The sequence below is a fragment of the Bos indicus genome, chromosome 18, assembly GCF_029378745.1.
Source record: "Bos indicus isolate NIAB-ARS_2022 breed Sahiwal x Tharparkar chromosome 18, NIAB-ARS_B.indTharparkar_mat_pri_1.0, whole genome shotgun sequence".
Taxonomy (NCBI): domain Eukaryota; kingdom Metazoa; phylum Chordata; class Mammalia; order Artiodactyla; family Bovidae; genus Bos; species Bos indicus.
Genome location: NC_091777.1, coordinates 49,319,997 through 49,346,992, shown reverse-complemented (window position 1 = coordinate 49,346,992; position 26,996 = coordinate 49,319,997). Strand labels below are relative to the sequence as shown.

General features: G+C 47.9%; 1 protein-coding gene across 1 annotated transcript; it reads right to left on the bottom strand.

The window, feature by feature from the left end:
• Window positions 1–207: 207 nt before the first annotated feature.
• On the bottom strand, window positions 208–15,465 carry ACP7 (acid phosphatase 7, tartrate resistant (putative)). The gene is made up of 13 exons (XM_019978722.2): window positions 15,312–15,465; window positions 14,057–14,307; window positions 9,757–9,957; window positions 9,264–9,446; window positions 8,028–8,151; window positions 7,747–7,809; window positions 7,531–7,645; window positions 7,322–7,429; window positions 7,175–7,232; window positions 7,013–7,080; window positions 6,818–6,889; window positions 1,971–2,108; window positions 208–581 (listed from the first exon to the last, which is right to left on the bottom strand). The coding sequence occupies exons 2-13, from the start codon at window positions 14,175–14,177 to the stop codon at window positions 516–518; spliced, it is 1,317 nt and encodes a 438-aa protein (XP_019834281.2). The 5' UTR covers window positions 14,178–14,307; window positions 15,312–15,465; the 3' UTR covers window positions 208–515.
• Window positions 15,466–26,996: the final 11,531 nt, after the last annotated feature.

Sequence of the window (26,996 nt, the reverse complement as noted above, 5' to 3'; positions counted from 1 at the left end):
TAGCTCCCCTTGGGCTCTTGGAGCCAGACAGGATTGGCACGGAGGGCCGGCCTGGAAGAGAAAGTCACTGGCGCCACCTGCTGGACAGTGGTGTCATGACAGCTGTGCCCACCCTGCTGACTTGGGGCTAGTAAGGGCCTTTGCTAGGTAGGCAGGAGGAGACAGCCCAGAGGAGGCCATCACCAGCAGAAGTTCAGAGTCCAGGGAGACACAGCCATAAGCCTCTTTATTCCCGAGGCCCTGTGGACACTCCGCCCAATCAGTGCTATGCAGGAGGGCAGGACGGTGCCACCCATGACCTGTCTTGCTTCACTCTCCCTGTACATACACCTGCTCTCCCAACCCAGCAGGCTGGGACCCCCAGCTCTCTGGGAGGTGAGAGCTGCTCCAGCTCTCTCGGGGCTGCATCCACCCTCCGTGGTGCCAAGGACGGCAGAGGAGTCGAGGCCCACCCTGACTCTCCTCTAGGGCCTGGCAGCAAGGCCCGGGGTTCCTGATGAGAGCTGTCTCCATTCCTAGAGGTACATCATCCGGCCAAGCAGGGGTCTCACCACCCAGACATCGTCCACAATCTTCCCATCCTGCAAGGGACAAAAAAAAAAAAAAGGAGGAGGAAATGAGGGCTGAAAGCCCAGATTCTGGAGCCAAGTGGCCTGGGTTCAGATCCCAGCTCTGTCGCTGATAAGCTGTGTGACTTTGAACAAGTGGCTAGACCTCTCTGAGCCTCAGTTTTCCTCATCTGGAAAGAGAGGATGTAGTACGCACATCATAGATACTGTTAGAATTAAGTGAGGTATTTGGAAAAGGCTTAAAAGGGAGCCTGGCACATGGAAAGGACTGGGTAAGTGTAGGCTGTTACTATTAGAGCACAAACCCCAGAGTGAGACAAAACTCACTTTATATGCCAGCAAAGCCACCCTCTGTGGCCTACAGCACATGATCCAACTCTGAGCCTGACTTCCATATTCTATTGTGTTTGGGTTGGCCGGAAAGTTTGTTTGCAGTTTTCATTAAGATGTTTAGAAAAAGCCCAAATGAACTTTTTGGCCAACCCAATAAAAAGTGGGGAGAACTGAATAGATAATACACACAAGTGCCTGACCCTGTATGGGCCACACAATAAATGGTAGCTACTTATCGTAAAAAGAATATGGTCTTTGTGGTCGTTTCTGTAACCTCTGGCTGTGCAACCCTGGGAAAATTACTTGCCCTCTCTGAGCCTCTGTTCTCTTAGCTGTAAAATGGAAATAAAATGTGCCCTATAGTATTATTGTGGTGATTAAAGGGACTAAATATAAGGCATTGACCTCAGGGTTTGGTGCACAATAGTGTTCAATCAATCATAGTTATTAGTGCTATTTTAAAACTACAATGGCAAAAATACAGAAAGGTGAGCCATGATTATATGGGTCCATCTAGGCTTAAGCCATGGGGCTTTCTAGATGGCACAAGTGGTAAAGTTTTCACTTGCTAATGCAGGAGGCACAAGAAACTCGGGTTTGATCCCTGGGTCGGGAAGGTCCCCTGAAGTAGGAAATGGCAACCCACTCCAGTATTCTTGCCTGGGAAACCCCATGGGCAGAGGAGCCTGGTGGGCTACAGTCTGTGGGGTTGCACACACATCATATTGGTTTCCCTCTGCCTGCCTCCCACCTACTTTTTCCTTCCCCTGCTTCATGTTGATAAATCCCTTTAGAACTGACCGTGTTTTAGAAACCATTCTGAGCACTTTCTATGTAATAAGTCATTCAACCCTCGTTCAATCCTCTGAGGCAGAAACTATTAACATCCCCATTTTGCAGATAGGAAAATTGTGGCTCAGAGTTGCTTGAGGTTATCCAGCTGGTAAGTAGCAGAGGCAAGATTTGAACCCAGGATCTCCAGCTCTCAAGTCCACTTTTTAAACCACTTGACTCCAGAACACACTGGGCCTGCTCTCTCAGGCAGGGATCGGGCCACTGCTCACTGACCTGGTCATCAGACACCTGCTGGATGTGGACATGGGTCCCGTTGAGGATGTGCAACCGTGTGTACCCGTACTCTTTCACACGCAGGGCGCTCCAGGGCCGCGGGAAGAGGGTGAAGGGGGTGAGCAGCTCCTCACAGCCCTGCTGGAAAGAGTCATTTAGCCCCAGGGCTGGGGCAGGTGAAGTACCCTCTGGGGAGCAGAAAAGACCTGCCAGGTGGGATCCTGCCACCCCCAGGGAAGACAAAGCTGGTTAAGACTTGACCTTGGTAACACATACAACTGAGTGTTTTGACCCAGCCAGGCTTTCTGTGCCCCGAGTCTTGGACTTAGACAACAGTGCGTGGTTGTACAAGACTGTCCACTGAAGCATTTTCTGTAAAAGCTCTGAGCTGGAAGACAGCCAAATGCCCATCAGTAAGGGTCAGTTAAATAAATTAGAGCGTAGCCATCACAGAGAGGGGCAGTATAGAAAGATGGCCAAGATGTATTGTTAAGGGGAAAATGCAATTCACAAAATAGAAGAAATCGGTGGCTTTCAACCCTCGCTGCAGAGTAGACCCTCCAAGAAAGCTTTTAAAATCATCATTGCCTGGGAGAGAGGAAGTGTTTATCCTTGCAGTATAAAACTAGGTGATGTGAGCAGGAAGGATGAGGGAGCTTAAAAAAAAAAAAAAAGAAAGAAAAATCACCATGTTGCAGCCATCTCTGTAATAACTGCTGGAAGCAAGAACCATCAATGGATGGTCAAAGTAGCGGCGAAAGTATGAGGAATAGCAGGATATTTGCATGGTCTCCAAGTAGCTCCGGGAGACACTTGTTAACTTTAAAGGGGAAAATCATAAGTATGGTGCAAGAGATGCGTAAACCGAGGCTTAAAGACATACCATGCACTTCCTCATAGGATACACTGAAAAGAACACAGTACTGGGGACTTCCCTGCTGGTCCAGTGGTTAAGAATCTGCCTGGCAATGCAGGGGATGCACATTCAATCCCTGGTCAGGGAACTAAGACCCCCGATGCTGCAAAGCAACTGAGCCCACACATCACAACTAGAGACTCAGTATGTAACAAAAGATCGTGCATGATGCAGTGAAGATCTGACTGCTGCAACTAAGATCTGACGAGGCCAAATAAGTAAATGTCAAAACAAACACACAGGCAAAACCAGTATCACTTTTGTGTGTTCTTATAACAAATGTGTAACTTCAACCTAATCAAACCCACACTGAGAGTCTACCAAACAACACTGCTGCGCTCTTCAAATTTTTCAAAGTCTTGAAGAATGCAGAAAGAAGGGAAAATGTTTCTGACTAAAGGAGGGGAAAGAAACAAGACACAATAATAGAACGTATGATCTTAAACTAGATCCTGGAGCAGGAAAAAAAAAATCTTTCAAGGACATGAATAGGACAATTGGATAAATCTGAATGAGACTGGATGATGGTATAGTATCAATTGTTAACTACTTGAATCTATTATACTGTACTGATGTAAGAGAATGTCCTCATTTTTTTAGGAAACACAGATGGAAGGATAAAAGGACATCATTTCTGCAGCTGAACTCTTCATTGGATCTGCAAATGATAGTGAAACTGTACACACACATACACACACACGTGTGCACACACATATCGAGAGAGAGACAGAGACAGAAATAGAGATTGAAACAAGAATGGTTAAATGTTCACAACACCAAGGCCAAGCCCTCAGCTTCTGGTGTTTGTCCTGGGGTTGGGTCAGGGCATCAAAGATTTAAAACCTCCCTAGGTAATTCTAACATGCATCAAGGCTGAGAACTGCTAGGGTATGAAAGATGATCCGAGATGTTTTTAAAAAGTGGGTGATGGGACTTCCCTGGTGGTCCAATGGTTAAGAATTTGCCTCCCATTGGAGGGGATGTGGGTTCGATCCCTGGTCAGGGAACTAAGATCCCACATACTGTGGGGCAACTAAGCCCATCTGACACACAACTCGGGAAGCCTAGGCACTGCAATTAGAGAAAGCTTTCATGCTGCAATGTTGAGCAACACCGCCCCCCGCCCATGCACTGCAACAAAAATCCAGAGTAGCCAAAAAAAATGAAAAGTGGGTGATGTACTAATACATCTCTACTGAGACACTGACTAATTTGCATACACAGAAAATATTCTCAAATGCCACCCAAGAGACGTAACCATTGAGAGTGGGACTCAGTGGTAAAGAACTTGCCTGCCACTGCAGGAGACACAAGAGACATGACTTCGGTGCTTGGGTCAGGAAGATTCCCTGGAGGAGGGCATAGCAACCCACTCCAGTATTCTTGCCTGGAGAATCCCTGTGGACAGAGGAGCTTGGCAGGTTACAGTCCATGGGGTCGCAAAGAGTCAGACATGACTTAAGTGACTTAGCAAGAAGGATGTGGATGGCTGCATCTCCTGTCTGAATTTTTATCACAAGAAGTGCTTCCTTCAGATCAGATCAGATCAGATCAGTCGCTCAGTCGTGTCCGACTCTTTGCGACCCCATGAATCACAGCACGCCAGGCCTCCCTGTCCATCACCAACTCCCAGAGTTCACTCAGACTCACGTCCATCGAGTCAGTGATGCCATCCAGCCATCTCATCCTCTGTCTTCCCCTTCTCCTCCTGTCCCCAATCCCTCCCAGCATCAGAATCTTTTCCAATGAGTCAACTCTTCGCATGAGGTGGCCAAAGTACTGGAGTTTCAGCTTTAGCATCATTCCTTCCAAAGAAATCCCAGGGCTGATCTCCTTCAGAATGGACTGGTTGGATCTCCTTGCAGTCCAAGGGACTCTCAAGAGTCTTCTCCAACACCACAGTTTAAAAGCATCAGTTCTTTGGCGCTCAGCCTTCTTCACTGGATCTCACTAATGTGTTGTTGCTTAGTCACCCAGTCGTGTCTGACTCTTTACAACCCCATGAACTGCAGCACGCCAGGCCTCCCTGTCCCTCACCATCTTCCGAAGTTTGCCCAAGTTCATGTCCATTGCATTGCTGATGCCATACAGCCATCTCATCCTCTGATGCCCTCTTCACCTTCTGCCCTCAATCTTTCCCAGCATCAGGGACTTTTCCAATGAGTTGGCTGTTGGCATCAGATGACCAAAATACTGGAGCTTCAGCTTCAGCATCAATCCTTCCAATGAGTATTCAGGGCTGATTTCCCTTAAGATTGACAGGTTTGATCTCCTTGCTGTCCAAGGGACTCCCAAGAGTCTTCTCCAGGACCACAGTTCAAAGGCATCAATTCTTTGGTACTCCACCTTCTTTATGGTCCAACTCTCACAGCCATATGTGACCACTGGGAAGACCGCTAATTTGTAAAATCAGCTTAAAAAATAAGCCCTCACTTCTTGTGGAAGTGATTGATTCCAAGGCTGCTGGGGGTGAGAGTGAATGGGACACAAAATATTCCTGGAGCACCCTGTGGAGCCAAAAAGTAAGAAAGAGCCCACAAAATGACAGGGACACTTTGGAAGGATGCGGGACCTGATCTGAGGAGCTCCCAGTGGCCAGAGTGAGAGCCCGTACACAGCAGCATCAGTAGCAGGAGAACTGGATTATAACCCACAGAAGGAAATAATTCCCCAGGAGTCCACACTGGTGCAAATCCATAACTAACCAACCAACTAAATGGGGCAGAAGGGACGACCCTTCCTCACAGGAGGTTGCTAATTAATAAATCAGGGAGAAACAAGGGAAATAGACGATTCCCAGCCGAATGCCCCAGTGATCACTGTTGCAGGCAAGACCCACTGATGGATTCAAACATTAGTAAGTGGAGACTTCCCTGGTAGTCCAGTGGCTAAGACTCTGAGCTCCCAATGCAGGGATCCTGAGTTTGATCCCTGGTTGGGGAACTAGATTCACACGCCTCAACCAAGAGCTCAAATGCCACAACTAAAAATTCCAAGTGCTGCAGCTGAAAAAAAAAGAAAAAGAAAAGAAAGATTCTATGTGCCCCAACTAAGACCTGGAACAGGCAAACAGATTTAAAAAAGAAAATAGTGGGTGAAAGTTGGGGGAGAAACAACTTTTGCAGGGTCTAAAAGCATCTCCCCCAAGATGTTTATAAGCCAAAAGGGAAATACAGCAAGTTGATGGTGGAAGAACATCCTTACACAGGTGATTCAGAGAAAGTCCTCCAGGAATGAGACACTGTGAGGACCTGGACCCCTCGGTATGATGTGCTGAGGACACAACCATCACTTGTGATCCTCTGGCCCCAAACGCGTAATCTGCATCTTGGCATGAGAAAGTATCAGACAAGCCCAGATCCACGGGCATTCAGGAAAAAAAAAAACCAGAAACAAACAACTGGCCAGAATGAAAGACAAGGGAAGATGGAGGAATAGTCACAGATGGGAGGAGACTAAGGAGACACAATGAAGAAGGAAATGACAACCCATTCCAGTATTCTTGCCTGGAAAATTCCATTGACAGAGGAGCCCGGTGGGCTACCGTCCACGGGGTCACAAAGAGTTGGCTGCGACTGAGCACAAGGAGACACAAAAACCAAATACAGTGGAGGATGAGCTGGTGCAACGTGAATAAAGGCTGGAGTCCAGTTACAAGGATAATAATAAGCCCTCTGTTCTCGATCCGACCAGCAGACCTGGGCAAGCACCCCCTCCCCCGCCACTTACTGAACATGTGACTTCAAAGGAGTATTTTACTCTTAGCTTCTGTTTCTGCATCTGTGCGATGGGCACACTACTAGGTACATCTAACCCTCTAAGAGATGCCAGCTGAATAAAGGAGGAGGCACCCAAGCTGGCACAGGTGCCACCCTCAATAGATCAGAGGTCAAAGGCAACATCCCACCCCACCCCACCCTGCCCTGCTCACGGCGGATCCTGTGATGATGTGGACAGGGCCTCGAGGGTGGGTGTAGGGCATCTCTTGGCTGCCATTAAGTACCTGGAGAAGTGACAAGGTGGAGAGGGTGTGTCACACTGGCCAGGCCCCTGGGGATCTGACTGAGGGAGTCCACTGACACCACCAGCCCCATGGGTCTCAGCCCTCCCCGGGGGCCTCCCTCACCTGGTAGTTGTAAATCGGCCACAGGCGTTCATACGAGTGCTCATGGGCCCACAGCTGCAGGTCGACCCCTGAGACAAAGCAAGAGGGGTTCAGGCCTCTGAATCCAGGAGAGAAGGGAGGCGGGGCCTCGAGAGTCCTGGGGTGGAGCGGGGGGTCACTCACCATATTTGTAAAAAAGATCCTCCAACCCATAGAACTTGCCACGGAGGCCTTTGCGAACCTAAGCAAGATGAGCAAGGAGGGGAGGGGGGCTGAGGCTCACCCCCGACCTGGATTTCAGCACCTGGTTCCCTGGGAGGGGGTGCTCACCTTGCTTTCATGCCAAGTACAGTCATCCAAATCAGCATTGGAGCAGTACATGGGCCGGTGGCCCATGGTGATGATCCACGGCCGGACCGCCCGGTTCTTATTGGCTTTCTGCAGAGAAGGGTTCAGAGTGAGGGGCGGGCAGAGCAGGGGGGAGCCGGTGATGGAGGAGGGGGTGGGGGGCACATCCCAGGGGGACAGCCACAGGTTACCTGGAGGTCGCTCTCCAGCCAGTGAAACTGTCTCTCTACCAGGTGGCGGCCGTAATGAAGGAAGAAATATACCTCGGTGGAGAGGGAGATGATGTGTGCGGGTCCCAGATCCCAGCTGGAAGGGTCAAAGGGCAGGGGTCAGAAGTGAGGGTCTCCTCTGCATCTCCCATCCTTCAGGGGAGGGAGGCCACTGTCCCTGCTCCCCCCCCAGATTACCTGTACCACAGGCCTTCGGTGTTCCCTGGCATGCTGAAGCGAGCTTTGTAGTTGGAGAAGTTGCTGGATAAAAGGAAGTAAAAGGGTAGGAGGGAGGGTCTGGGTGCCCCTCCCCCCTCTTCCCACCATCAGGCCAAGCCTGGCTCCCAGCCCAGCCCTCATCTCCTCTCCTCTCACATCCGTCAATGAGCGGCTGCAGTGTGAGAAACTAAGGTGAGACACTAGGAAGGACTGGTTTTGTCAGCCAGGCCCTCGCCCACCCCAAAGCCCTCGGGCCTCACTAGCGTTCCTCGTGATTCCCAGGGCAGGTCATGTAGGGTAGGCTAGCAGCCACGGGTTCGATGAGTTTCATGAACCTGTCTCCGACACGTGCATTGTCCTGATCCATGTTGTAGGCGAAGTCTCCTGGGTGGGGGTGGGGAGGTGGGGGGTGGAGGAGAGGATGAAGACCCAGACCCAGCTCTGCTGTTGCCAGAACTGAGAGCTTGTTGATCAAGTCCTGGCTCCCCCTCCCGCTCAGGCATCTTCAGTCCCTACCTCACACCCAAGTGCCTAGGCACTTGGAACCGTCTCCTTAGCCTCTGGTCCCTGACATGCCTGCAGGACCCAGGACCTCGCTGGTCTCCTGTGCCCCAGCACCCCAGCCCCATCTCGTCCCTTCCCAGAGTCATGAGCATTGAGACTGGCATGGTCTGCCCTGGCACTGGTTTTGTACCAGGCAGTGTTCCAGATGTTTTGCTTGATCAGCCGAATCCTCAAAACACCCTCTAAAGTGGATGTTATTATCATCCCCGTTTCAGATGGGGAAGCCGAGGTCCAGGGAGGTGGAGAGCTGACTCAAGGTCACAGAGCTGAGCTTAAGGATCCAGGAATCAAACCTCAGGAGTCTGATTCCAGCATCTACTACAGCTTTGAATCATAGCCCCGATTTCCGTGTCCCATCTGGTTCCTGGCTCTCAGATCACAGCAGAAATGATCATGACAACCAACACTTATGTAGCACCTACAGCGTGGCAGTCAATGTCGACTTATTTCATCATGGTGCATGTGTACTAAGACGCTTCAGTTGTGTTCGACTCTTTGTGACCCCGTGGACTGTAGCCCGCCAGGCTCCTCTGTCCATGGGATTCTCCAAACAAGAATACTGGAGTGGGTTGCCATGCCCTCCTCCAGGGGAATCTTCCTGACCCAGGGATCGAACCCGCGTCTCTTACATCTCCTGCATTGGCAGGCAGGTTCTTTACCACTAGCGCCCCCTGGGACGTCCGTATCGTCATCACAACAGTCGGAAGAATCTAACCTAGTCCCAGCTCTTACAACAGTAATACAGAGGAGAAAACCAATGCACGTAGCTCTAAGTGCCAGACTGATTTTAACCCGGGAGCCCAGTTAACCGCGACAGCATCCCCATAGCCAGTCTCTTCCCCCGTCCCTTTGGAACCACGCTGGCCCCGGCTCCCGGCCCCTTGCAGTCCTGGCGTTACCTCCCACCCCACACCTAGCAGATGCCTCCTCACCCACATGAAGAATAGCGTCGTACATGCCCTGCTGGGTGTCCCGGCGCAGTCGGGGGAGGGCCCTCGGATTGTCGGCCCCTAGGTCCCCAAACACAGCCAGGCGCGGGCTCCAGTGGGGTCCCTTCTTCAAGGCCCGGAAGCGGAAGCGACGGCTCCAGCCCTGAGCACTGCCACAGCGGTAAACTGAGGGGAGAGGAAAACGTCAAAGTCTGCCGGGGCTGGGGGGTGGGGGGAGCGCCCCAGGGTGTCTCCTTCACCCCCATCCATCTTCAATTGGTGGGGGGACTGAATGGGTCTAACCCATGCCCCTTCTGACCACCTCACCCCAGGTCTCCAGCCTTCCGTTTTCATCCCAGGGTCTCATACAATAGGCTTGCAGGTAAGCAGAGAGGGTACCAGCCTGCCTGAGCCACCTGCCAATAGTAGCTGTTAGCCCACATCCCACTTTTCCTCCCATTCGCCCTTCAACACCCGGCCCCAGGGCACCTCTCACCATACTGGACCCCTGGCAGCAGCCCCTGCAGGGTGACTCGGTGTATGTAGAGCTTCCGCCGGAGAATGCCCCCATCCACAAAGAGGCTGAAGGTGCCCTGAGCCTGGAAGGGCAGGGGCCCAGAAGGCTGCAGCCCATACTGCACTTCAGAGGGCACCGGGACCTGTGTGGTCCAGGTTACAGTCATGGAGCCTGGCTCACCTGGAGAGAGAGGCAAAGGAGGTTCGGCAGTGAGGCCTGGGTAGACGTGGGGAGAGATGTGCAGAGAGTGAGAGGCTGTTGAACATTTACGAGTTAAGGACACAGGTTCCGGAGCTTCCCAAGTTCAATCCCTACTTCACCATTTCCAAGCTGTGCTTTCCCTGGGCAAGTCACTGCAGTTCTCTGAGCCTCAGTTTCCTTGTTGGTAAAATGGGATAATAATAGTATCTTCCCTATAGGGTTCTTTGAGGCTTAGATGAATAAATAAGAGGAAAGCACTTGAAACAGTGTCTGGTACAGTCAGGGTTACATGAGTGGATGGATATTATTATAAATGGTGTTACTATGTGCAGGCTTGTGCCACATACTTTACACATGACACTGTTTAGGGGTTGTAAACTCAAATGTCTGGAGGCCAGTTAGGTAATATATATGGGAACAAGGGCCAGCTGTAAGGAGGAAGGCAGCAGGGAGGGGTGGAGTCTGTGACCGAGCGTAGAGCCTGCCGTCTCGGAGTGGAAACCATTGTTCAGCTCTAGGGATGGCTGCCGTGCAGGAAGCAGGCTTGGTACCAGCCAGTCTGTCAACTTCTAGAGCAAGTCTTTATACTGCTAAGTGCTGTAAGTCACTTCAGTTGTGTCCGACTCTGTGCGACCCCATAGATGGCAGCCCACTAGGCTCCTCTGTCCCTGGGATTCTCCAGGCAAGAACACTGGAGTGGGTTGCCATTTCCTTCTCCAATGTATGAAAGTGAAAAGTGAAAGTGAAATCACTCAATCGTGAGCGACTCTTAGCGACCCCATGGACTGCAGCCTACCAGGCTCCTCTGTCCATGGGATTTTCCAGACAAGAGTACTGGAGTGGGGTTGCCATTGCCTTCTCCGAAATCTTTATACAGTGGTTTTCATATCCCAAGAGCACATACAAACTTTTAAGTAATAGCTTCTAATTCTTGAATGTCAGCAACCAGGGACCTCCCTCAAGGTCCAGTGGTTAAAACTCCAGCTTCTAATGCAGGGGGCCTGGGTTCGAGGGTTCAATCCCTGATGAGGGAACTAAGATTTCTCATGCCACAAGGCATGACCAGAAAAGTCAATTTGCAAACAAACAAAAGCAAATAAACAAACCCCATTAGCAACAAAATCAAGGTTTTAAAAATAACATGTGGTGTGTGTGCACGCGTGCTAGGTCGCTTCAGTAGTGTTTGACTCATTACGACCCTACGGACTGCAGCCCACCAGGCTCCTCTGCCCATGGGGTTCTCCAGGCAAGAATACCGGAGTGGGTTGCTATGCCCTTCTCTAGGGGATTTTCCCGATCCAGGGATTGAAATGGAATCTCTCATGTCTCCTGCTTTGGCAGGCGGGTTCTTTACCATTAGTGCCACCTGGGAAGCCCACCAGGTGATTCTTTTTCCTGCAACGTGTGTACAGAAGGCACGCGCACAGGTCATTCATGGCAGCACTGTTTGTAACTGCAAAATATCGGAAACCACAGACATGCCCCTACATAGGAGCGTAACTTAAGGAACTATCTAACATCCGTACCCAGGAGCACTTCACAGCTGTCGGAAAGGAAGACGATGAACTCTAGGAACCAGTATAGAATGACGTCCAGGACACAACGTTAACAGAAGCAATGTACGAAAGAGTGTCTATAGGCAGCTACTCTTCATGTAAGAGGGTGTAAGAGAATACACAAGTATCTGCTCATTTATTTGTACAAGAGACGTACACCAGAAACTGAACAGCTGGATTACTTACATGGGCTGGAATGGGGAAGGGGTAGAAAAAAGAGGGGATGGGAATGGAGTAGTTAGTCGAGAGGCAAGGGTAGGATGCTTCTCAAGTCTGTCATTTTCTTAAAACCCTGAGTCCTAGAGCTATAGTCCTGTTTCATCTTTCCTTCACACACCCCAAGAAATGAACAATTAAAGCCTTCCTAGGTTGTAGCGGGGCTTCCCAGGTGCTGCTAGTGTTCCCTGCCAATGCTGGAAACATAAGAGGTTAGAGTTTGATCCCTGTGTCAGGAAGATCCCCCTGGAGGAGGGCATGGCAACCCACCCCAGTATTCTTGCCTGAAAACTCCCATGGACAGAGGAGCCTGGCTGGCTACAGTCCATAGGGTTGCAGTGAGTCAGTCACAGCTGGAGTGACTTAGCACACACGTAGGTTGTAGGGGGACGTCAATACGGAATAGAAACACTTAACAGAGGGCTGTAAGTATATCAAAAAACAGGGACCTCCCTGGCGGTCCAGTGGTTGAGAATCTGCCTTGCAATGCAGGGAACTCAGGTTTCATCTCTGGTCAGGGGACTAAGACCCCACAGGCCATGGAGCAACCCCTTTATGCTTACTCTAGCACTGAACAAATGAGTAAGTCTATTGTAGATAGAGGGAGCTTGGTTTCTCAATGTTGGAAAAAGAAGTTGCAAATGAGGAAAGAAGGCTAAAGTATACCCTTGTTGGTGCACTGAAATACTGCTGGCATTAGTAAGATCTCATGGTATCTAAAATTAGTACAAAATTTACAGTTTGAAGACCAAATATGGCAGGCTCTTAAGCCAGCCTGCCTGGATTCAAATCCCAGACTGTGTGACCTGACGTGAGACTCTTCATTGCTTTGGGCCTCAGTTTACTCTTTTGTAAAATGGAACTAACAATAGTACCTACAGCTTAAGGTCAATAAGAGGTTAAATGAGTTTTCCATCTGAATCACTTCTAAGAGTATATTTGTTATTATATCATTATTGTGTAGGCCAAACAAAGGACAGCTATGATCTCACTGGGTTTTCACAGCAGCCCTGTGAGATGGGTTTTATTTTTGTTCCAGTTTACAGAGGCCTCCAGGCAAAGTGCCTTGTCCGAGGTTACTTATCCAGCAAATGCCAAAGCCATTTCATTCATGAGGTTTCAGATTCTCAATGCAACTAACCTTTAAGAAACTACCTTAGGACTTCCTGGTGATCCAGGAGTTAAGAATCTGCCAGCCAATGCAAGGGATGCGGTTCGATCCCTGACCCAGGAAGATTCCACACGCCACAGGGCAACTGACTGAGAGCCACAACTTCTGAGCCCACACCTGCCCTAGAGCCCATGTTCTGAAACAAGAGAGTAGCCTCCTCGCTGCGACTGGAGAAAAGCCTGAGCAGCAGCGGAGACCCAGCACAGCCAAACAAATAAATAAACGAATAAATAACGAACTAAGTGAAACTACCCTAAAAGTGTCAAGGATCCAAAAAAGCAGAAAAGTCTGAGAAACTGTCACAGATAGGAGAGGACATTAAAGAGACCTTAAAAGATTTAATAAGTCAATGCCAATTTTCCCACAATATTGCTTTTCTTTTTTAAAGTGTAGTTACTTTTCATGAAAAATGTCATTTACCTTACTACTGAATAGGTTTACTATTGTTCATTTTTAATGATTGAATCAATATTTTTAAATGCCTCCATTTTAGTTTCTGATATGGCGATTGTTATGGATATAACTCACATAGGCTAAAGCTCTCTGAAGTTCTCATAATTTTTTCAGCTGTGCCAAAGCATCCTGAGACAGAAACATGTGAGAACCACTGCCACATTCCAAGTTCCCATTTGCCACTTCACAGGTTACTATTTCACTTACTCTCCACTGGGAGGTCTCACTAATATTACCCTACTGTCCAGATGAGGAGGCTGAGGCCAGAGAGGTTAAGTCACTCTCCCAAGGTCACACGGCAGATAAGCAACAAAGCTGGGTTAGAACCCAGAAGTCTGGGTGCAGAGGGTCCAGAGTCCAGGGTCTTATTACCCCCTTGCACCTCCACCCCAAGATTAAGGACCAGGAGGTATTTTGTGACAACACAATGAGCAGTTACACAATGAATAATGACAACTCCAATCCTCCAAGGAAAATGCTTACTATAGGCTGAGAACCAGAACCATTTCCCACACAGCCATATACCCTACTGCTTATAATCCCCATTTAACAGATGTGGGCAACTGAGGCTCAGGAAGACCCACCAGCCTAGACTCCCTCGGGAATCAGTGCGAAATACCAGGGCCCCCAAACCAACTGGTCCTCACTGGGAAATGCCCAGGGAGAGGTCACAGACACTTACCTGGGTAGGACAAGTGCACTTGCTCGGGGGCAGCACTGGGAGGCTTTGGGGACCCCCGGACTTCCAGGGAGAAGAAGAGGAGTAGACAGCAGCAGGTCCAGCAGGGACGAAAGGAACACATGGTAGAGGGGAGGTGGGGAGCAGGGGAAGGGAAAGGGTCCTGCAGGCATCAGCAGGAGGGGCTGAGAGGATGGGGGAAGGAGTCAGCGGGGATGGCAGGGAGGGCTTCACAGGGAGTGCTTATCCAGACTCTGGAGAGAAAACAAAAGCAAGTGTCACTCACAACTGAGAGACAAATACCCTCTGAGCCTCACTGGATGCTAAGCACTTTGCATAGATGAACTCGTGGGAGCCCGACAACATTCCTGTATTGGTAGCCTCTGTGATCATCAGCCCCGTATCACACATGAGGAAGTTGAGCAATGGAGTGATTCAGTGGCATGGCTCAAGTGTGAAGGAGCGGAGACTGGAATTCAGGGGTCCTGGCTGCAGAACCCTTGCTTATCCACCGTTCACTCCCAGTGCAAGAGGTTTGGGAATGGGATTGGGGGTGGGGCTCTCCATCCTGGGCATTCCACCCTGCCCTCAGAGATCTCATGGTCCTCTCCTCCATCCTGCAGCCTTCCATCTTTGTGACTCCAATACCTCCACTCCATCCCCAGACCAACCAAGCATTTCATCCCACCTGGAGCAGCCCCATCCTCCCTGCCCCCATCTCAGCATCCCATCCTGCTGTTAGTGACCCCAATTTCTCCCTATTTCCTGGCCCTGCGCTTGCATACCCAACCTCCTTCTCCCCAGCCCTTCCCCTCCCGCTTCAGTTCGGATCTCCTGATCATGGAGGACCTGCCTGCCAGGGCAGAGGCAGGTGGGGACTGTCAATCCGGGAACCGGGAGCTGGGGCTGGGGGTTCCCTCCGGGTCCCGGCTCACCCTCTGGGACGCCAGCTCCCAGCATGCGCGCGTCTCGGGCACCAGTGCCACGGTGGTATTTATGAGCCATCCCACCGCCCACAGCTGTCCCAGCCCCGGAAGAGCCTGCCTTCTCCAGGTGACGGCCTCCCCAGACAGCTGGGGCCCCGCGTCCCACTGGTCTGGCCGGTCCCAGGCGCCCCACGCCCACACGCAACCCCCCAAGGGCGGAGCGAAGGAAGGGGTACCCAGGAAGTTTTGGTAAACCACCGCCGCCACCTCCAAGCTGGCCACCAGGTGAGCGCCCGGACCGGTAAGTCTGTGCTTGTCTCCAGGAGCCTCACCCCGCAGCTGCGGAGCCCCCAGGGCACTGACACTGGTTTCCATCTCTGGCCTTTCCGGATCCCGAGGTACTCAGGTGTTCAGGCACCTTCATCCGCGACCTGAGTTGGGGTGGGGAGATTCCCCATCCCTTTCCCTCCTCACGGGCTTTGTATTCTTGGCAGTTCCTTCCTCCTCCTCTCCAAGCTTAGTTCAGTCCTTCGCAGCTGCCGCCCCGCCCCCCGCATGCTGAAAACAGAAAATCTAAGTCCACCAATCACAGTGCTGCTTCTGAGCTGTGCGACACGGCTGTTGCTCGACCTCGCTGGGACTTGGTTTCTTCGCCTGTGAAATGACAGTGATAACAGTATGAACACTATGGTCTATGGTGAAGTTTAAACCAGTTGACACATGAAATTGCATGCTGAGAACAGGGCCTGGCCCAGAGTAAGGGCTGGATAAGAATCAGCTGTTATTTTTATGATTATTAATGTGTGAGTTCCAGAAATTGCCTTGGGATGTAGGTGGGACCGTGCTTCCCTAGTGGCTCAGACTTACCGTGGCTCAGAATCTACCTGCAATGCAGGAGACCTGGGTTTGATCCCTGGGTGGAGAAGATCCCCTTCAGGAGGGCATGGCAACCCACACCAGTATTCTTGCCTGGTGAATCCCATGGACAGAGGAGCCTGGTAGGCTACAGTCCAGGGGGGCGGACTAAGCACTAACTAACTAGGTGGGAGCCAGTGAGACCTCTCTGTAAAAGGTTTGTGACCTGTTTGAAGGTTGTAAGTGGCTTGCCACGATACCCTTGGATATTTTCCCAGAGCCTGGCTTGGACGGTAAAGAATCCACCTGCAACGTGGGAGACCTGAGTTCAATCCCTGGAGAAGGGCATGGCTACCCACTTCAGTATTCTTGCCTGGAGAATTCCACGGACAGAGGAGCTTGGCAGGCTATGGTCCATGGGGTCGCAAAGAGTCTGACATGACAGAGCGACTTTCATTCCCTCATTTTGCCAGAGCAGCAGGAAAAGTCAGAGGTCCAGGTTTTCTTTGCTTCTTCTTGTCTGACAAAATGACTCCACAATTTGGCTTTGTAAATTCAAGCAGAGCTGTATCTGCAGATTGTGTACACCAGTTTCCAAGAACAACACTGGGGGTGTGGTTCAAGATGGGCTTTTGCACTGCTTGGATTTTTCTCCACCTCCTGGAGTCTCCGTTACAGCTTAAAATCTAAAAAAAAAAAAAAAAAAAAAAGCAGCCCTTTTAGTCAAACTCAAATAACCTCAAGACCCTGCTCACCCTCAGCAATTGTTTTTGCTTTTAATTTTTTGGCTGCTCAGCAGGGCCTGTGGGCCAATAGTTCCCCTATCCGGGGATTGAACCCTCTGCCTCTTCATTCAATGTATGGAGTCCTACCCAGTAGACCACCAGGGAAATTCTACCCTTAGCAATTTTAACTTCCTCCTGTGTGTGTGTTCAGTCGTGTCCGACTCTTTGTGACTCCATGGACTGTAACCCACCAGGCTTCTCAGTCCGTGGCATATCCCAGGTGAAGAATACTGAAGCAGGTTGCAATTTCCTCCTCCAACGGATCTTCCCGACCCAGGGATCAAACCTGCGTCTCTTTCGCCTCCTGCATTGGTGGTTGGGTTCTTTGCTACTAGTGCTACCTGAAGTTTTTTTGCTAAAGTCACCTGGGGTAGGCTGGTGAAGCCCTTCCCCGAATCATGTTTTTACATGCATTAAAAAAAAAAAAATACACAGGATACAAAGGAAATGGATGCTATTACACAGATGCAGGAAATTTTTTATATATGTGATACAGTAATATATGTACTTCTTTATCAATGCATTAAAAATGTTAGTAATTTAGAAACTTTGTTGAGTGTATTGATGGTGTTTGAGTCTTGTGACAACTACAATAGGGATGACTATAATAGGGTGTAAAAACATCTGTAATTTCTTCTCATGACAAAGCCAGAAATCTGCTGTGTCCTGGGGTTGGCCCTTCCAATCCCCCACCATGTTAGAAGCACCTGGGAAATTTCAATTACAGCAGCAGTTCGTAAACTACCCTCTTAAAAATTATTGAGGACCCCAAAGAGTTTTGTTATATGTGGGGTTATATCTATCAATATTTACCATGGAAGAAACCCTGAATATTTATTGGAAGGACTGGTGCTGAAGCTCCAATACTTTGGCCACCTGATGGGAAGAGCTGACTCATGAGAAAAGACCCTGATACTGGGAAAGATTGAAGGCGGGAGGAGAAGGGGACAACAGAGGATGAGATGGTTGGATGGCATCACTGACTCACTGAACAGGAACATGATCAAACTCTGGGAGATGGTAAGGAAAAGGGAAGCCTGGCGTGCCGCAGTCCATGAGATCGAAAAGAGTTGGACATGACTGAGCGACTGGACAACAACAGTGTAAGAAAATAAAACTGAGAATTTTTTTTTTCTTTTCTTTCCTTTTTCTTTCTTTTGGCCGTGTCTCAAGGATGGTGAGATCTTAGTTTCCCAAGCTGGGCTCTCTGTAGTGAAAGCACCGACTCCTAACCATTGGACCTCCAGGGATTCCCAGAAAGAGGAAGTTTTTGAAACTCAAGAATACACGTGCATACGTTTCATTAGCCATCACAGTGATGACGTCATCGCAGGTCAGGTAGCTTCTAAAGAGTGAAAAGGACAAACACATCTTATGAAAATCGTTTTGTTCCCAAACCACATGCTGAGGATCATTGAATTGAAGGGCTGTCAAAGCAAAGTTGTTTTTCCAGTCCGAGTTCACACGGCCCCTGAATTCTATCGCTGAGTCAGGTTAAAAAGCCCCATTGCGGGGTTTCTCTGGTGGCTCAGTGGTGAAGAGTCTGCCTGCCAATGCGGGAGACATGGGTTCAACCCCTGCTCTGGGAAGATCCCACAGGCCACGGAGCAACTAAGCCCGTGTGCCACAACTATTGAGCCTGTGCTCTAGAGCCCATAAACCACAACTCCTGAGCCTACTTGCCCCAACTACTAAAGCCTGTGTACCCTTAGAGCCTGTGCTGTGCAACAAGAGAAGCCACTGCAATGAGAAACCCGCACACCACAACCAAGAGTAGCCCCCGCTCGCCACAACCAAGACCACAGCCAAAAAGAAAACCCACTGGGGACTTCCTTGGTAGTCCAAAGGTTAGGACTCTGCGCTTTGACCACTGGGGGCCTCAGGTTCCATCCTGGTGGGGGAAGTAAGATCCCACAAGCTGAGCAGTCAAAAAAGAAAAAAGCCCTACTGGAATTGTACTTTTTGGTCCCTGATGTAGCTGATAAAGGGGTCATAGCTCACTTATGACCCCTTTCCTCTGTCCTAATCATACGCAGGCCTCTTGCCTACTCTCAGGACAGCCATATAATTACTTCTAGTTTCTCTTTTTAGATACTTCTATGCTTTTGATAAATAGACTCCCATTTTCCTATTTCTTATTCTCTCCTTAGAGTAATCTTGTGGTGGCGAACAGAAGATCTACTCTGGGGTGACTTAGCCTGTGTTTAGATCTAGCATTAACCAGCTTAGGGAAATGATTGAACCTCACCGTGCCTCAGTTTCTCCATCTGTTAAATGGTGATACTAATAGTGGCCATCTTAGAGGGTTATGTGACAATTAAATCAGGTAACAGATATAAGCTACTTAGAACAGTGCCCAGCACAGAGCCAGCGCCACACACAGTGCCTCCCAGTTATTTACCCAAGACTTCCAGTCTGCCCAGTTTGTAAGGTAAGGCTATAACGAACCTACTTTTCAGAGTCATTTTTAATTATTTATCCTTCACCCCCACCCCCCAGGCTGCTGGGTGTGCCTGTGCCTGCTCAGTAGGAATGATGGACTTGGCTCTCGAGAGAATAGTCTGGATTTCTTCCTGGGGAGGATCACCTCTCCTTGAAGAGTGATCCGCAGGCTGGTACCCGCTGGGTGCCCGTAATAGGATGACTGTGGTGCTGCTCCCTGGGCCAGAGATCAGGGGAGCAGCGAAACCCTCTACCTGAAGAGTCCTGCCATCCTAGATGTCAGTTCAGTGGCCCTGACCACGAGGTAGCCTGTCTCTGTCACTCACAGCCCTGCAGAAGTAGGTGAAGGGAAGTGTTTGCCTCCATCTCCTCCCCCGGCAGACAACAGAAGTCTCTCAGTTAAAAAACCACGTAAGTCTTCCTCACTGCAGCAGTGTGATCCATAATAAAGTGAAGTAACAAATTAAAAAAATATATATTTTGCAATCTTTTATTGCAAAATATGGCATACATATAGAAAAGCACATGAAACATAAATGTTTTACTGAATGAATTATGACAAACACACTTATGTAACCACCACCCAGGTGAGGAAACAGATCTTCCCAGGTTTCTACAAATTCCCTCCAGCCTCCTCCCAGGCACGGCTTTCTCCCTCCCCATGAAGGTACCCACTTCACTAACTTCTACCTGATTTAGGTTACCGCACCTAAGTATGTCTCTTCATGCCTCTTTCATTTTGCCTGCTCCCCACATGACATAAACCGAACTATACACTGTGAACTCCTGTGTCTCTCTTCTTTCTCTCAACGTTCAGTTCAGTTGCTCAGTTGTGTCCGACTCTTTGTGACCCCATGGACTACAGCGCACCAGGCTTCCCTGTCCATCACCAACTCCCGAAGCTTGCTCAAATTCTTGTCCATCGAGTCAGTGATGCCATCCAACCATCTCATCCTCTGTTGTCCCCTTCTCCTCCTGCCTTCAGTCTTTCCCAACATCAGGGTCTTTTACACTGAGTCAATTCTTCGCATCAGGTGACCAAAGTATTAGAGTTTCAGCTTCACCATCAGTCCTTCCAATGAATACTCAGGACCGATTTCCTTTAGGATGGACTGGTTGGATCTCATTGCAGGCCAAGGGACTCTCAAGAGTCTTCTCCAACACCACATTTCAAAAGCATCAATTCTTCAGCGCTCAGTTTTCCTTATGGTCCAACACTCACATCCACACATGGCTACTGGAAAAACCACTACTTTGACTAGATGGACCTTTGTTGGCAAAGTAATGTCTCTGCTTTTTAATATGCTGTCTAGGTTGGTCACAGCTTTTCTTCCAAGGAGCAAGTGTCTTTTAATCTCATGGCTACAGTCACCATCTGCAGTGATTTTGGAGCCCAAGAAAATAAAGTCTCTCACTGTTTCCATTGTTTCCCCATCTATTTGCCATGAAGTGATGGGACTGGATGCCACAATCTTAGTTTTTTGAATGTTGAGTTTTAAGCCAGCTCTCAACATTATGACTGCAGAATTTAGCCAGGTTGGGTCTATACATACAGTCTATTCCTTCTTATGGTCAAGTACCATTCCATCCTGTGAATACTCTACAGTTTATTTATTTACTGACTGTAGATGGAAATTTGAGTTCTTTCCATTTTTTGTCTCTTACAAATGGTATTCTTAACTTTCTAGTACATATTTTGTTCTAGTACATTTACAGTATATTGTGAACATCTGTATACATTTCTCTTGTGTATGAATCCAGGAGTAGACTAGCTGGCTCATGGGAGATAGAGATAGACAGACAGACAGACAGATAGATAGATAATAGATAGATACTACCAAAGAGTTTTCCAAAGTGGTTGTAATAATTTATTCTCCTTCCTCCCGCCATGTTGGAGCATTTCCATTGTTCCGCATCCTCGCCAACACTTGGCCATGTCAGGCGTTTTATTTTTAGCCATTCTGGTGGATCTGTAGTGGTAGCTCATAATAGTTTTAATTTGCATTTCCCTGATGAGCAATTAAAATTGACCATCTTTTCATTTGCATACTGGTCTTGTGGATATCCATTATCTTGGTGTGTTTGTTCATGTGTCTTGCACAATTTTCTATGGGTTGTTTGTTTTTAAAATGAATTTGCTCTTTATATATTCTGAACACCAGCCATTTGTTAGTTATATGAACTATGAACATCTCCTACTGTGGCTTGCCTTTTTACACACACTCTCTCTCTTTTTTAAAAAATACATTCTGTCAATTAGGTGTTTTTTTTTTTTTGTTTGTTTTTTTGTTTTGCTGTTCTGGGTCTTAGTTGCAGCATGTGGGATTTAGTTCCTTGACCAGGGACTAAATCTGGGCCCACTGCATTGGGACCGTGAAGTCTTAACCACTGGACCACCTGGGAAATCACATCTTTTTACTCTCTTAATGGCATTTTTTAGATGCTTTTGAACTATGGTGTTGGAGAAGACTCTTGAGAGTCCCTTGGACTGCAAGGAGATCCAACCAGTCCATTCTAAAGGAGATCAGTCCTGGGTGTTCTTTGGAAGGACTGATGCTAAAGCTGAAACTCCAGTACTTTGGCCACCTCATGCAAAGAGTTGATTCATTGGAAAAGACTCTGATGCTGGGAGGGATTGGGGGCAGGAGGAGAAGGGGACGACAGAGGATGAGATGGCTGGATGGCATCACTGACTCAATGGACGTGAGTCTGAGTGAACTCTGGGAGTTGGTGATGGACAGGGAGGCCTGGCGTGCTGTGATTCATGGGGTTGCAAAGAGTCGGACACGACTGAGTGACTGAACTGAACTGAACTGAATGGACAGAAAGTCTTAACTTTAGCATCACTCAATTTCTCAATTTTTCTTTATGGATTTTTTTAATCCTATTAAAGCTATATCCCCATGTTTCTGAAACATATTGATATTCTCTTATTTTCCAAAAGTTTTATCATTTGCATTACATTTAGGTTGGCAATCTATCTGCAACTGATTTCTGTGTATGGTGTAAGGTGGGGTTGTTAATGTTTTTAAACTAATACACATGGCTAATAAAATAAAGATAAATGAGTCTGCTTTCTTAAGGGGACTTCTTTCTAAAATATTCTTTCCTTAAGAAAGTAAATCATCTTATTACTGAAAAATAAGAAAGTAGAAAGAGCCAGAAAAGGATAACCAGCTCAAATTCAGCTGACACACCTGAATTTGAATCCTGGGTTTGCCATTTCTTGGCTGGGTAACCTTGGACTAGTTCCACTCTTCTCTTAGTCTCAGTGTCCTAATCTCTAAAATGGGTTCAGCAATGACTACTTCTTTTTTTAAGACTTTTTTTTTAATGTGGAGCAGTTTTAAATTTTTTAATTTATTTTTGATTGGAGGATAATTGCTTTACAATATTGTGTTGGTTTCTGCCATACATCAACATGAATCAGCCATAGGTATACACATGTCCCCTCCCTCTTGAGTTACCTTCCCACCTCCCACCCCGCTCCGCCCCCTACCTTGTCACAGAGCACCAGGTTTGAGCTCCCTGTGTCGTACAGCAAATTCCCACTGGCGATCTGTTTTACATATGGTAATGTATATGCTTCAGTGTGGCTCTCCCAGTTCGTCCCATCTTCTCCTTCTCCCACCGTGTCCACAAGTCTTCCCTACACCTGCGTTTCACTGCTGCCCTGCATATAGGTTCATTAATACCATTTTTCTAGATTGCATGTTGTTATCGTTCATTCCCTGAGTTGTGACCAACTCTTTGCAACCCCATGGACTGCAGTATGCCAGGCCTCCCCGTCCCTCACCATCTCCCAAAGCTTGCCCAAGTTCATGTCCATTGCATTGGTGATGCCATTCAGCCATCTCATCCTCTGACACCCTCTTCTCCTTCTGCCCTCAATCTTTCCCAGCATCAGTGACTTTTCCAATGAGTTGGCTGTTCGCATCAGGTGGCCAAAATACTGACACTCCAGCTTCAGCATCAGTCCTTCCAATGAGTATTCAGGATCGATTTCCCTCAAGATTGACTGGTTTGATCTTTTTGCTGTCCCCGGGACTGTCAGCAGTCTAGATTCCATATATATATATTAATATATGATAGTTGTTTTTCTCTTTCTGACTTACTTCACTTTGTGTAATAGACTCTAGGTACATGATGTGGACCATTTTTAAAGTCTTTGTTGAATATGTTAGAACATTGCTTCTGTTTCATGTGGGGTTTTTTTGGCCTTGAGCCATGTGGGGTCTTAGCTCCCCAAACAGGGATGGAACTACACCCCCTACATTGGAAGGCAAAGTTTTAAGCACTGGGCCATGAGGGAAGTCCCTGGCTACTTCATAAGTGCTTAGAAAGATACAGCATGTAAAGCCTATATCATAGGGTGAGGCACAAAGAAAGAACTCAATTAATAGTAGCTGCAACGGTTAACAAAACATTTCATTTAATCACTCAGTGTTCATTTACCCTTAAGCTACTGCTGGTAACAGTGGGTGTCCCTCATTGGAGCCTTTTTTCTTAGACACTGGATCTGAGTTGAATCACGATCATCTGACATACCAATGTTATTTTACTGGACTCTTCTAAACATTCTTTTGTAATGACTGTGTGATATTTCATTGTGTGGTGAAATTCACCTGTTCTGCGGAGAAGAGAAATGGCATTAATGGATGAAAAACCAGGTGTTTGGAGCCAGGTGGCCAGGGTTCAAACCCAGCTTCCAACTCTAGTAGCTCTAAGTCCTTTGGCTCTCTGTGCCTCAGTGTCCTCATCTGTAAAATGGGGATAACATACTGCGTACTTGATATGTTTTTAGAGAATTGCTGAGAATTAGACCAGTGAATGGCTGTAGTGAACTAAGTACAGTATCAAAAGTAGTATTTGGTGTAAACAGAGTCCTCAGAAATCCTAATAGAAATATTTCAGGGTTTTGCAATTCATTATAAAAGATAAAGTAGACTGATGGAGATAGTTCGATGAATCAGTAGATGTGTAATAAAGCAAGAGTAGTAAAATGCTAATGGTCGAATCTAGGTGATGAATATGTGGGTTTCTTATAAAATTATTTTACATTTTTTGTATGTTTAAAATTTTTCATAATAAATTTTGGGAAAGTACTTGAGGGAGATCCATGTAGCTATTGCTATTGATGATCTTGGTGAAAACAGAGCAGCAATTGCTAGGAGCACTGCTGTGTGCCAGGTGCCCTGCTTAGGAAATAGCTCATTTGATGATCTGTAATGATTTGATACTCTGTAATGCAGACTCTAGGAGGCCCATTTTATAGATAGGAAAATTGAGGTTTGGCAAACCTTAGCAACTCACTGTGTGGCCTTCAGGTCACTGACTTGGTCCGAGGCAGAAGAGGCCTATGGGATCCAGAGGAGGTGATTGATGGAGGGACAGCTCCCTTCTAGGAGGGTGGCCTACTCTTCAGGGACAGGGACCTGGGCAGACAGGTCTTGGGGTCCCACCTGGGGAAGGTTCCTTGTTATCACAGCTGCCATATATAGATGGAGCACTCCCCATGTGCAGGCATCACACTGAGTGCTTTGCATAAACAATCTCATTGATACTGCACCCTGGCTATTAACCTCATTTTTAAATTTTAAATTTTCATTTTGGCTGTGCTGGGTCTTTGGCTTAGTTGCTCTATGGCATGTGGGATCTTAGTTCCCCAATCAAAGATCAAACCTGTATCCTCTGCATTGGAGGTGGATTCTTAACCACTGGACCACCAGGAAGTCCTCTAGCCCCATTTTATAGATGGAGAAACTGAGGCTAAGAGAGATTGAACAATTTAGCCAACATCATACAGCCTGTATATAGTCAAGCTGGGACTAAGACCCTGGTGTGTCTGATGTGATAGCCTGGGATGTGAACGCTTTTAGGAGAGACTTTTCCCCAGCTAGGATATTCTCTGTTGAGAAATACTGTCAACACCACCCTCAGTTTTATCCAGAATCTGCCCACTTCCCTCCCTTCCCCAGCAGCTACCCATCAGCTCCTTCCTGGACTGTCCTAGCAGCCCCCTCTCATGTCTCCATGCTTCCATCCTGTCCCCACTGTCTTCCCCACATGCAACCACAGGAATCTTGTTAACCCCTGAGCGAGGCCACGGTCCTCCCCTGCCCAGAGTCCTCCCCGTGGCCGATCCCACACCATCTGCCCCAGCCACCATTCTATCCTCACTCCTGCTACTCAACCCTGGCTCAGTCTCCCCCAGATACAGAGGCTTCTATCCTGTTCCTTGAGCACAACAGATGCATTCTTATCTCAGGGCCTTTGCACCGGCTACTCTCTCTGCCTTGAACATTTTTTCCTGATGCCCCTATGCTGGAAAAGACTGTTGAGAGTCCCTTGGACAGTAAGGAGATCAAACCAGTAAATCCTAAAGGAAATCAACCCTGAATATTCATTGGAAGGACTGATGCTGATGCTAAAGCTCCAATACTTTGGCCACCTGATGCGAAGAACTGACTCATTTGAAAAGACCCTGATGCTGGGAAAGATTGAAAGCAGCAGGAAAAGGGGGCGACAGAGGATTAGATGGTTGGATGGCATCATTGACTCTATGGACATGAGTTTGAGCAAACTCTGGGAGACAGTGAAGGACAGGGAAGCCTGGCGTGCTTTAGTCCACGGGGTTGCAAAGAGTCAGACAGGACTGAGCGACTGAACAACAACGTAACTTTCTCCTTCCTGCCTTCAGACTTGACCCAAATGTCACCTTATCAGTGAGGTTCTCCTTGACTTCCTGATGGAAAATAACAATCCACCTCCACACATCGTTCTGAATCCCCTAAGTCAGGGGTCTGGAGACTTTCGGTAAAGGTGGTTGTGGTTGTATAGTCTCTCACTCATGTCGGACTCTATTGCGACCCCGTGCACTGTAACCCACCAGGCTCCCTGTCCATGGGATTTCCCAGGCAAGAATACTGGAGTGGGCTGCCATTTTCTTTTCTAGGGGATCTTCCTGACCCAGGGATAGAACCCGTGCCTCCCGCTTGGCAGGCAGATTCTTCACCACTGAGCCACCTGGGAAGATATTAAAGAGTTTAGGCTTCAGTAGCCATATGCTCTGTGTCATAGCTTCTCAACTCTGGTTATAACACAAAAGCAATCACAGACAATATGTAACTGAATGAGCATGGCCATGTTGCAATAAAATTTTATTCATGGACATTGAAATGTGAATTTCATGCAAATATTATATATCACAGGGACTTCCCTGGTGGTCCTGTGGTTAAGATTCCGGGCTTCCAATGCAGGGGGCACAAGTTCAAACTCTGACTGGGGAACTAAGATTAAGATCCCACATGCCGTGAACCACAACCAAAAAGAAAAACATTCTCTTTAAAAAAAAAAATAGTGGATTATATTTGATTTAAGTGTTGTGACAAAATATTCTCTTGATTTTATTTTCCCAAACATTAGTAGTTGTAGTGTTAGTCGTTCAGTCGTTGACATTCCCTTCTGCAGGGGATCTTCCTGACACAGGGATCAAACCCAGGTGTCCTGCATTGCAGGCAGATTCTTTACCTTCTGAGCTACATTAAAAGATATAAAAACCATCCTTAGCTTGGGAACTGTACAAAAGCAAATGGCAGGCTAGATTGTACCTGGGTGCTACAGTTTGCTGACCCCTGTCCTAAGCCCACCCTGCCCAATGTTTTCACATCACCTTCTAACAGTCTGTAATATTTATTTATGTGTTATATTTATTATCTAACTTCCCCGCTAGTCTGTCAGCTTCAAAAATGCAGGGACTGGGGACTTTCCTGGTGGTCTGGTGGTTAAGAATCTGCTTTGCAATGCAGCAGACACAGTTTCTATCCCCGGCTGAGAAATTAAGGTCCCACATGCCACAGGCTCACTGCAACAAAGATTCAACACAGCTGAATAAATAAATATATCTATTTTTAAAAGACAGGGATTTTGCCCCTG